Source organism: Humulus lupulus, chromosome 2 (genome assembly GCF_963169125.1).
Source record: "Humulus lupulus chromosome 2, drHumLupu1.1, whole genome shotgun sequence".
Classification (NCBI taxonomy): Eukaryota; Viridiplantae; Streptophyta; class Magnoliopsida; order Rosales; family Cannabaceae; genus Humulus; species Humulus lupulus.
Window position 1 is genome coordinate 292,020,203 of NC_084794.1, and position 11,232 is coordinate 292,031,434.

General features: G+C 30.8%; 1 protein-coding gene across 1 annotated transcript; it reads left to right on the plus strand.

The window, feature by feature from the left end:
* The first annotated feature begins 239 nt into the window (after positions 1–239).
* On the plus strand, positions 240–9,325 carry LOC133819785 (glutathione reductase, chloroplastic). The gene is made up of 17 exons (XM_062253122.1): positions 240–427; positions 1,005–1,145; positions 1,799–1,863; positions 2,003–2,072; positions 3,042–3,113; positions 4,015–4,218; positions 4,834–4,907; positions 5,029–5,112; positions 5,638–5,725; positions 5,844–5,925; positions 6,510–6,583; positions 6,684–6,791; positions 6,896–6,960; positions 7,381–7,494; positions 8,103–8,202; positions 8,851–8,904; positions 8,987–9,325. Exons 2-17 carry the CDS (start codon positions 1,005–1,007, stop codon positions 9,080–9,082), a joined length of 1,491 nt encoding a protein of 496 aa, XP_062109106.1. The 5' UTR covers positions 240–427; the 3' UTR covers positions 9,083–9,325.
* Positions 9,326–11,232: the final 1,907 nt, after the last annotated feature.

The window sequence follows — 11,232 nt, forward strand, 5'->3', positions numbered from 1 at the left end:
ACAGTTCAATTTATTTATTTCATTAATACGATTTCATTCCAATAAAAATATATATATATATTTCATTAAAAAAATCAAATAAAATAAAATAGTGGTTGAAAAAAAAAAGTGCAAAGATCGTACCACGATCTGATCTGACACGTTCACGGATTTGAAACGCACCGTTTTGTCCTTCGTCTTCTACATTTCTACTCCAGTTCACACCTCTCTTAAGAAAAATCAAATCTGTAAAAGTTAAAAAAAAAAAATTCCTATAAAACGATTTGATATAATAGAGAGACAGTCTCTGAAACATTCAACAGTCATTGATTCGAAACCATTTTCTTATCTTCTCTCTTAAAACCCTAGCAAGCTTCGTCTCAGTTCTACCTTCTACCACCGCTACTGTTTCTGCTGATTTCTTCTGCCACCTCCTTTCTCTGCGAAGGTACGGTCTCCGATTACTTTCTGTTTGGTTATCGGGAAAATGCTTGGAAGTTTTGTTGATTCGAATGCCAAATCTCTGTTTATTCATTCTTTTTATTTTATTTCATTGGAGACTTTTTAGGATCATAACGCTGGTATTAATAAGGTTTCTATAAGGTTTTTTTTTTTTAGAATAGTCAAATATGTGGTGATTCGATTATAGTTTCTCGTTTATCACTGTATCTGGATTGCGTCATTTGAGTACGTTGATATATATATATATATTTATTAATTTGTTTCTTCAGACAAGTGGTTATTTGGATCCTAGGAAATTCATTTGTTATTGATATTTATTTTTTTCGTTTATGATTGAATTGAACCAAGTATTATGTAAGTTTTGCTCGATGAAAATTCGCTTACGATGGTTTTAGTGTTGAATTAGACTTGTTTGATTTTAGATATAATGATGCAACGATTCTTTGTTTTATTATTTACCTGTTAATGTTTCTTAGCAGCCAAAAACAGTGATTTGTTGTATTCTGGATCTTCTTTAGTGTTTTTGTTGCTTATGTTGATCTACTTTGATTTACTCTATAAAGATGGCAAGGAAGATGCTAATCGATGGGGAAGTAAGCCAAACTAATGAGGAAGAGGCACACTACGACTTTGACTTATTTGTTATTGGGGCGGGAAGTGGCGGTGTTCGTGCTTCTAGATTTTCAGCTAATTATGGAGCTAAGGTATATGAACTCCTAATCTATGTTTTTTTTCCTTGTTTTTTAATCTTTTTTTTATTTCCACTGCTAATTTGGATGTTTTCTTAAGAGCTTCTTTGCCTGGTTGGTATATGAACTCCTAATCTATGTTTTTTTCCTTGTTTTTTAATTTTTTTTTTATTTCCACTGCTAATTTAAGAGCTTCTTTGCCTGGTTGGTATATGAATTCCTAATCTATGTTTTTTTCCTTGTTTTTTAATTTTTTTTTTATTTCCACTGCTAATTTGGATGTTTTCTTAAGAGCTTCTTTGCCTGGTTGGTTTTATTTTAAAAAGTTGCTGGGATGCTTCGAGGGACTTTCAATTGTTTGAAGTTAATTTATCAGTATAAAATTTTGTTAATGAAAATAAAAAGCAGCATCAGCGTTTCGCTTATAGTAGGATCAAGGAATCCTTAGTTGTCTATCTGTTTCTTTCTATTTATTATTATTATTATTATTTTGTATTTATCTAATTGGTGCACATTATTTTTTTTAAGCTGGTATCTATCTATGTTTGCTTCTTTTGTTTTGCTTGATCCATTGATCATCATTGTTTTTACCTGATACGTTTCAAATCCTTATCTGGAAAAAGTATTTATTTGTTATCCTACTGATGATGGTTTTTGAAATGCTATAGGTTGGTATATGTGAGCTTCCATTTCATCCCATTAGTTCAGAAACGATTGGAGGAGTTGGTGGAACGTGAGTTCATAAAAACTTTCATTTCATTTTTTTTTCCTTTTGGTAAATCATAGTCCAGAGACTGCTACTTCTAAAATCAAAGTGCTCGTGCTCGTACTCATGACATTGATGACATCTATATCTTTTTTTGGCTTTGTAGATGTGTTATTCGTGGTTGTGTTCCCAAAAAGATTTTGGTGTATGGAGCAACTTTTGGAGGTGAAATTGAGGTGAGAAGGTGTTCTATATGTCTTTTACTGGATAAAATATTTGTGTTCTAGTGTATTTGCTTGTTAAGGTTGTGGAATCTCAGGTCTAGCTTTTCTTGTCTCTTGTGGCATACATGTGAATGAAGACTTGGAAATTAATAATTTTATACAAGGGTTTTTTGTTTTAAGAATATGGAGTTTAAACGTTTGACTGGTTTTTATTTTGGTGAAATGCACTAGGCCGCTTCAAGTTATTGTAAGGTTAAAGATTTATATCTTGCTTTGTCTTTGTGTGTAGATCAATACAATCTTTTTTTAAGTGTTCATAAATTGTAACTGAAAAATAAAATTCATGTTTAAATTAGTGCTGCTAAAATATAAATTATGAAATTTAGATAGTCAGAGTATAGAATTGACATTCAAGCCCCCTATCAAAGAGTATTTGAAGTTTTTTAACTACTGATGTGTAATGCCATAAGCCCATAAATACAAAAATTCTGACATGAGCAGCAAAGACTATAGGCCGTGACAAAGAAAGCTTTAGCAGTGGTAATGTTATTACTGTAGATGCTAGTGTTGGAAGTTGTGTCTGATGTGACATAGATAGAAAAAAGAGGCTTTAGCCTTAAAAAAGATTACAAGCTGTGACTGGGAACATATTGCAGGTATAAATATTGGGAATGATGGTCATATTAATCTATGCAAATCAGTAAACGTGAATTTGGTTAATCATGCCATCTACTTTTGGTCAAATATTGGTGACTGTTAACTTGTGAGTAATTTTAATAAGCTGAAGTAACATTACATTCCTGAATAGGATGTATTTCCTTGAACTACATAGTTTGCATGCCTCGAAGTGTGATGTAAATTTTTTTGATGCAGCACACAAAAGAAAATTTTTATGCATTTTAGAGAGCATGGTGTGCACATGAGATGCACAATTATTTGTTAATTTTGGTCCCTAATAGATGTTTGGTTTTCAATGTACAGGACGCCAGGAATTATGGATGGGAGGTGAATGAGAAAGTAGACTTCAACTGGAAGAAACTTCTGCATAAGAAGGTTGGATTTTTATTTATTTATTATTATTTGATCATTAACTGAACTTGTGTAAATGGTTAAAAAAATACAAGAGTAGTAGTTTACGACAAAAAACTTCATTCTCCAGCTTTATCAGCAAATAAAATTCCCTCAAAATCTTTTACTTTAAATAACCAAATACCTTCTCAATATCTAACCTTATTCCACAGATTTCCAAGATCCACCATCATTTGTATTATTTTTTATTTTCTTAGAGCTTCAGTCATTGCATCCTCTGTCAGTTTTTTTTTCAACTAAATTTAAAGGATAAAGATGTAATGAAAAAAAGGGATTACTTGCTGTACTAGGCCTTAATACAATAACTCAAGTATATTTGTGTCTGCATATATTTTTTCTTTTTGTCGATGGTGAAAAGCGGTGTGACTAAAAATTGATTTCGAATTAACTAGAGAAATAATATGGCTAGAAGTTTCTCCTGAAATGTATATTGAAAATGGTTTTATGTATTTTCTTTCATGTGAGACTATATTTGAAGTTCAAACCACTAAATGTAACACACTGGTGTTTTTTCAGTGTATGTATGTAACTAGAGAAATAATATGGCTAGAAGTTTCTCCTGAAATGTATATTGAAAATAGTTTTATGTATTTTCTTTCATGTGAGACTATATTTGAAGTTCAAACCACTAAGTGTAACACGCTGGTGCTTTTTCAGTGTTTGTGGTGTTGTTATATGTTCATGAAAAGCTTGAATCTCTATTTAATTATTTTGGTAACCTAGACCCAGAGTTTCTAAATTTTTTATTTTCGAAAACTTGTATAAAGTCATGCTGAGCATCCAAATAGAAGAAGATTTGGTTACTTGGTTACATAGTTTGTGTAATTTTCCTCTTTTTTTGTTATTGTTTTTCTGGAAACTGCAGACTGAGGAAATACACAGGTTGAATGGAATATACAAGAGGTTATTGTCGAATGCTGGAGTAAAATTGTTTGAGGGAGAGGGGAAGCTAGTTGGGCCTAATGAAGTTGAGGTGACTCAGCTGGATGGCACAAAATTGAGTTATTCAGCAAAGCATATCTTGATTGCAACTGGAAGTAGGGCACAACGCCCTCCAATTCCCGGCCAGGTAAAAATTCTGCATGTTTGGAATAGTCTTTTTTTAATTATCCTTGTTGTGCTGTTTTATAATTCATAAGATATTGATAGCTTCTATATTCTTGTTGTAGTTTTTAATTTTACATCAGCCTTTAAATCTCTAAAATTTCATTTAATCATTAATGTTTCATGAAAGGGATATCTGTTAATGATATGTTTAGTCTACCTGTTCCCAGCCCAAAACAGGGAACTATAAGCTCTTGTTTATTATTGATATACTTACTCATTCCTAGTTAATGCCTTTTGTCTAAGACGATGTCTTAGGTTTGTAGTGTACATAAATAAAATATTGTGGGTAGGATGGAAACTGGTAGTTTCTACCCGGCGTTTATTTCCATTGTAGTAATGTGGCAATTATGAAAACAATGGAATTTTAATACATCTTTTTTGGTTTATGTTTACCTTCTGTGGCAATTCTATGGGGAGTCATCTTCTTTCAATTCTCAGTCCAAATTCAATGTTGTTTTCTTGGAAGTTTTTGCACTATCTAAATTTACAGAAAACCAAATTCCATGTGCCTATTGTGGACTTGGATTATACCTGCAGTATCTTTATTTTTTATTCTTTTTCTCCTTTCTTTTGCCAGGAATTCGGTATAACCTCTGATGAAGCACTGAGTTTAGAGGAGCTTCCTAAACGTGTTGTGGTGCTTGGAGGAGGGTTTGTTTCAATCTGTCTTTTAGCTTTACTTGTTAGCTGCTATGCGTACTCATCACTGCACACGATTATCCTCTTGTCTACTTTTTTTTTCTAGAGACTTATCATCATCTTGTTTATTTAGGTACATTGCAGTTGAGTTTGCTTCAATATGGCGTGGAATGGGTGTTACTGTCGACCTTTGCTTCAGGAGGGAACTTCCACTGAGGTATACGTGGTCATTATTTTTGCATCTAGATTGCTTGGCTGTTGAATTTCTAGATGAGATGGGAATTTCTCTATCCTCTTCAGAATATTTGTAACTATTTAATGGTCTCCTTTTGGGAGGTTCAAGCTTTAAATCTCAGGATTTTCTGTGTCTTGATATTTAGCATGCTCTTCTCGCTCATACTTTTAATTTGGATGCAAAATTTTAAATTTGCAGATTTTGGATCCTCAAAAAATGAGACTTTAAAACTGTAACTGTTATACATTTCTATTTTAACTGTGGACCTTATTGGTTCCTGCTGTGTACTGTAAACAAAAAAAGAAAAGGGGAGACATAAGGGATACTAAAATCACTTAGGTCGGTAGTGCTAACTTTTATATGACCAAGAGTTTGCGCAATTGTGGATATTAGATACATTTAATTTAGTACAGTTCGGAAATTGTTTACTTGTTATCTGTTTATACTTTCATTTAACTAGTTTCAAGTTTGGTTGCTAATGTTTGTCTTGAAAATTTTCTTCTATAGAGGTTTCGATGATGAAATGAGGGCAGCCGTTGCAAGAAATCTAGAAGCTAGGGGAGTTAATTTACATCCAAGGACAAGTTTGACAGAGGTACTTTTTATGTTCCCTAGGGCTTGTGCAGAGTTATCTTGAATAAATATGTGTATCGTTTTTTCATTACTTTCTGATAAATGCTTATCTTCATGAACACTTTTCTTTGTGAATTCAGGTGATAAAAACTGAGGATGGTGTAAAAGTTATTACTGATCATGGTGAAGAGTTGATAGCTGATGCTGTATTGTTTGCCACTGGTATTTAACGAATCTGTCCTAGATATAATGGTTTTATATTTGGAGTTAAGTTTTTAGGTTAATTGTAACTAAGCTGGGTTAGTCAGAGAACTTGGTGATTCTTGGATATTTAAGCATAACTGTGTGTATTAATTCTATTTTTCATATGCTTTTGAAAATAACGAAATATACAGTCAAAGGAGATCTTCTTTGTTTTAGTATTGACAGTTTCACATTTTTTCCTTTGGTTTGTCATTGCTTCATTTTGTTTTCTGTGAAGTAGATCCTTTTCACCGTGAAATTCTTCACAACGTCCCCATTCTTCCTTCTCATAACATTCACATCAATCGCTCTCTCTTTCTGTCTCTCGGTTTTTCTCTGTCTCTCTATGTGACACACACACACAGAAACACTGAGACTTGCACACTTTCTGACTTGAAGTTAAGGTGCGAGTTAATCGTTAATTAAATCGCCTTAGTATATAACATAGTGCAAATTGTTAATTGTTCTCAAAACAAGGAGCTACTGAGCTTCTACTTGCAAACATCTGACTGATACTTGTGATATTTGTTTTACTCATATCAGTATTATTTTGTTGACTATAGGCCGGGCTCCCAACTCAAAGAGGCTGAATTTGGATGCCGTTGGTGTTGAACTTGATAAAGCTGGAGCTGTGAAGGTGATTTCTCTTGCAAGGAATTATTCACAATCATACAATTAAATTGTATGTTATCTGATGCCTTAATGACATTGATCTTTGTTTCTTTTTTCTCTTCTAGGTGGATGAGTTCTCACGTACAAATATTCCTAGCATATGGGCTATTGGTGATGTTACAAATCGAGTGAATCTTACCCCTGTGGCCTTGATGGAGGGGACATCTTTTGCTGTATGTGTCCGCTTTCCACAGTCTTTTTTTTCCCCTCTTTTTTAAAATTATCTTCATTAAATGTGTCCTTTTTTATTAAATATTTGTCTTCTCAATGTGTACAGAAAACTGTTTTTGGTGGGGAACCTACGAAAGCAGATTACAAGGATATACCCTGTGCAGTGTTTAGGTAACGTTTTCTTTCCCTTTTTTAAACAGGGGGATCATTAGTTATTTGTTAAATTTGCGACAAAGTTAGCTGTTTCTGCAAATATGATTGTGGTGGGGTTTGTTTCAGTATATTCCATCTCAAATAATCGTTCGGGCAATAACTTCAATCTAAAACGTACTTTAAGAACACCGGAGCACTAGATGATAAATTATTGTCATTTAATGAACCACAAAATTAAATTAGATTGGTGGTATAACCTATAAAGTAGTGGTCTTTGCTACCTGGGACCATTTCTCATGTTAGAAAACTCACACCGACATAGTGGTGCCGTAGTAATGTTCCTTTTTTATTCCCATGTTTGAGATTTACTAAAGTTCTGCTTCTTTAATTTGGACTTTCTTTGTGCATGATGAGCTTGTGTGTTCTGCTTATTTGCAGCATACCACCTCTTTCTGTTGTGGGCCTCAGTGAAGAGGAAGCAATAGAGCAGTCAGATGGTGATATTTTGGTTTTCACATCAAACTTCAATCCTATGAAGAACACAGTTTCTGGGTAATCTTAGTAATTTGATATCATATTGTTTTAAATATGTTTATAAATTATGACCAATGATATTGAGTACTATATATTCCATATTTAAATAACATCATAAAATTCATAATACTGGAATTAAACCTTTTTATTTGGAATTTATTGACTGGGCTTCCAACTCTACTTAGAGAGTACTTCTTCATTTGATTTTTTTCACCCCTATTAGGCCTTGTTTGATCAGGAAATAAAAATAATAACACATAGCTATTGGTATTTATCAAGTTAAAAGTGACCTTTTTTATATCTCAATTCTCAGTATACACACTTCTTATTAGCTAACCCACGCAACCCTTTCATTTTCATTTGTTTTTATTTAATGTTTTGAAATACATGATTTATGAAGAATAAGAGCAGCTTAGCTTTCTAGAGGCGAAAGTATCTTCCAAGTTATGATGAGACTTGAGATTCACTTATTAAGATTGTTTCTTTTCTTTTGTTAATTTGTAATTGTGTTGTTATTGGAATTGCCATCATGCCTTTTATCTTTCGATCATGTCGCTACATTCGATTTTTCTTTTCTGTTACTGCATTGATTAACTCGACTTTTCTATATTTTTCTTTCTCTTTAGACGACAAGAAAAGACAGTTATGAAGCTTGTTGTTGATGCCGAGACTGATAAAGTTCTTGGAGCATCCATGTGTGGACCAGACGCTGCTGAAATTATGCAGGTATCATTTCTTGCTCCAACTTGAGAATAATAATCTCTATTCCATCACGGTCTCGATGGCAAAAAAACCCGGCGGATCGGGCCGGGTCGAAGCCCCTGATCCAATTATAACCAGGACAAAAATGGGTGGGTCGAGATCCGACTCGCTAACAATTGAAACGAGTCAAATCACGACCTGACCCGTTTTTTAAAACTAATTACTACCACTATTTAGGATAATCCACGAAGTACATTTAAGAGAGATAGATGAAAAAATTGATGTTTTGTTTTGAAGTATATTAATTTATTTTAATTTTAGTACGCAAGCCCATTTATAAAAATATTTAGTTAGTTCATATTTTAAAAAATGAGCTTTTTTTGTCATTTATTTTTATATTGCAACATATTTTAAAAATTTAGTCTTTCTTTTATTAAAAAAAAAAAAAAACCTTACTGGGTCGGGTCTAACCCGCTCCTTCACATCCGGGACGAGTTTGACCCGACCATCAAATGCCTTATCAGGGCGGGTCGGAGCATATCTTTATATACTTCCCTAGTCTCAACATCTTCACTTATAATTCATCTAGTCAAGAATCGTAGGTGCTGAGATATTTTTTTCGAAATATGTGCTACCTTTGCAATAACTCTCATTGTTGGTTTTATCTCACAGGGCATTGGTATTGCACTCAAGTGCGGAGCTACCAAAAAACAATTCGACAGCACGGTAAGTTCTTCTGTTTGGTTAGCGCTCGGTTGGTAACATCCCGAATTCAGGAAGGAAATTATATTTGAATTCACTTTTACAGGTGGGAATTCACCCTTCTGCTGCTGAGGAATTTGTAACCATGCGATCAGTGTCGAGACGTGTTGCGGGGGCGAAGAAGCCGAAAACAAATTTGTAAGAACAGAGATTATGTTGAGAGACAGACAATCTCACGGTAGTGGCATGCACATTGCGTAATAATCAGGAAAGCAAAAGTTAAATATTGTTTATTTAATTTTGCAGCGAAAGGTTGTTATCATATTATTATAATTACTGCATTGCAGTGTATAGGCGATGCTGCAATATTGTTCTCTTATTTGTTATCTCATCATTTGATCAGGTATTTCAACTTAATATATATATAATTATTTCTCTTCTGTGATGATCTGTACATTCGAGTAAGAATTTCGTTGTTTATCCTCTTCTTTCGTGTATTCTTGTTTTTGTTTTGTTTCACTTTCATATCATATGTTTATATATAATATTTATAAAAGTAGGATTTTCTACGTAGGGCGGTTTTTAAAAATCTATATGTGTAGGGGTCAAAGTCGAACTTACTAGCGTGATTGGCTCTTACTTAAAAAAAAATGTTTTTTGCTTTTAAAATCTATAAATTATTTTCTGAAAATAACTAGGTTGTTTGTCATTTTTTCGGAAAACAAATTTTAAAAATAAAGTTACATAAAACAAAAAATTGTGAGGATAAAAAATTATTTTTAGTTCTTAATTTTTTTTTCACATAATTTTTTATTTATTATTATTATCTTACATCATTTTTTCTCATATTAATTTATCTCTCTTCACTTTCTTTAATATCATTTTCTTTCTCATCACTTATTATCTTATTATGTTTTTTACATCAATTTCTCTTTTGTTTTATTTTTAAAAAAAATTTGTATTTCTTTTTTCTTTTTTTATTTTTCATCATTTTTTCTTTTATATTATTTTATCTCATTATTTATTATAAATTTTTTAAAAAAATTTATCTTTATAAATATATTTATTAATTTTTTTTAAAATAAAACTAAAATATTATTTTTAGAAAATATTAATCAAATACATACTTTTTAAAAACTACAAAAACTATATTCTGTTCTTATTTTTTAAAACACAATTTTAAAAACAAAAAAACAATACCAAAATACAACCCATTTTTCTTTCAGTATTCTTTTTCGCATCAATTGTTATTGTTAAATGAATAAACAAACACAGAATCTAGCATTTTCACAAGTATTAGAGTGTAAAGACGATGTATATAGTTTTTTTTAAAAAAAAACCAAATTCTTTACTTGTTAGGAAAGAATATTTATGAAACGAAATTAACCTGGGCAGTGTATTAAAAAATAAAAAAAGAACGTAGTCGGCAATCAAATTAGATTCACAAGATCTTTGTTACTCTACCAATTTATCACTTCTTTACAATCAAAGCTTAGTTCTATTCTGTTTTTCGTCATTTCAATCTAATACAATCACTAATTTTTAATTTTATTTTTTAAAAAAGCGCACGCTCAGTCCTATAAACATTTCTTTGATTTATCGAATTGGAGGAAAAAAATCAAATTTTAATTACTGAAAATTGAAAACTTTCATGATGCTACGGGCAGACTGATGCTATTTTGGGAACCAATTTTTCAAGAATGTGTAGTAATTTTCAGCTCACCTTGAAAAAAGAAAAGAAAAAATACTGGAATGGTGAGATAAAACATAAATCAAGAAATTGCGGAGACATCAAATTTACATACAAGTATTGCCCTCAATCTTAATATAACATTTTTCAATCATATATTATATTTATAAAAAGTGTGTAAATAATGAATTTTTTTATTTTAACAATTTGTTTTATTAACTTGAAGAAACTATTTTAATTATTTAATGAATTATATTTTTAAAACTAATTAAAAATACATATTTATTAAACAAATTCAAATGTTGTAAAATTACATTATTATATATTATTATAATAATATATAATACGAAATTAAATATTTAATAATTATATTAATAAAAATTTAAATATTGTAAAATATTAATATGATAATAATATATAATCTTATTATTTTACTAATTATATTAATATGAATTCAAATATTATAATAATTATATTAGTATAAATTTAAATATTATGAAGCATCATTATAATAATATATATAATACATAATCTAAATTTTTATAAAAAAATATATATTTTTAAAAAAAATTATAAACAATATTTTGTTTTAATTTTTTATTTAATATAATTCTTTTATATATAATATTGTTTATTTATTTAAAATTTATATGACAATAATA

Coding starts and splice junctions, on each gene's coding strand:
- LOC133819785 (XM_062253122.1), top strand. CDS start 1,005: ATGGCAAGGAAGATGCTAATCGATGGGGAAGTAAGCCAAACTAATGAG. Junction 5,113..5,637: donor AGGAGGGAACTTCCACTGAG/GTATACGTGGTC, acceptor TTTCTTCTATAG/AGGTTTCGATGATGAAATGA. Junction 6,584..6,683: donor ATAAAGCTGGAGCTGTGAAG/GTGATTTCTCTT, acceptor TTTCTCTTCTAG/GTGGATGAGTTCTCACGTAC.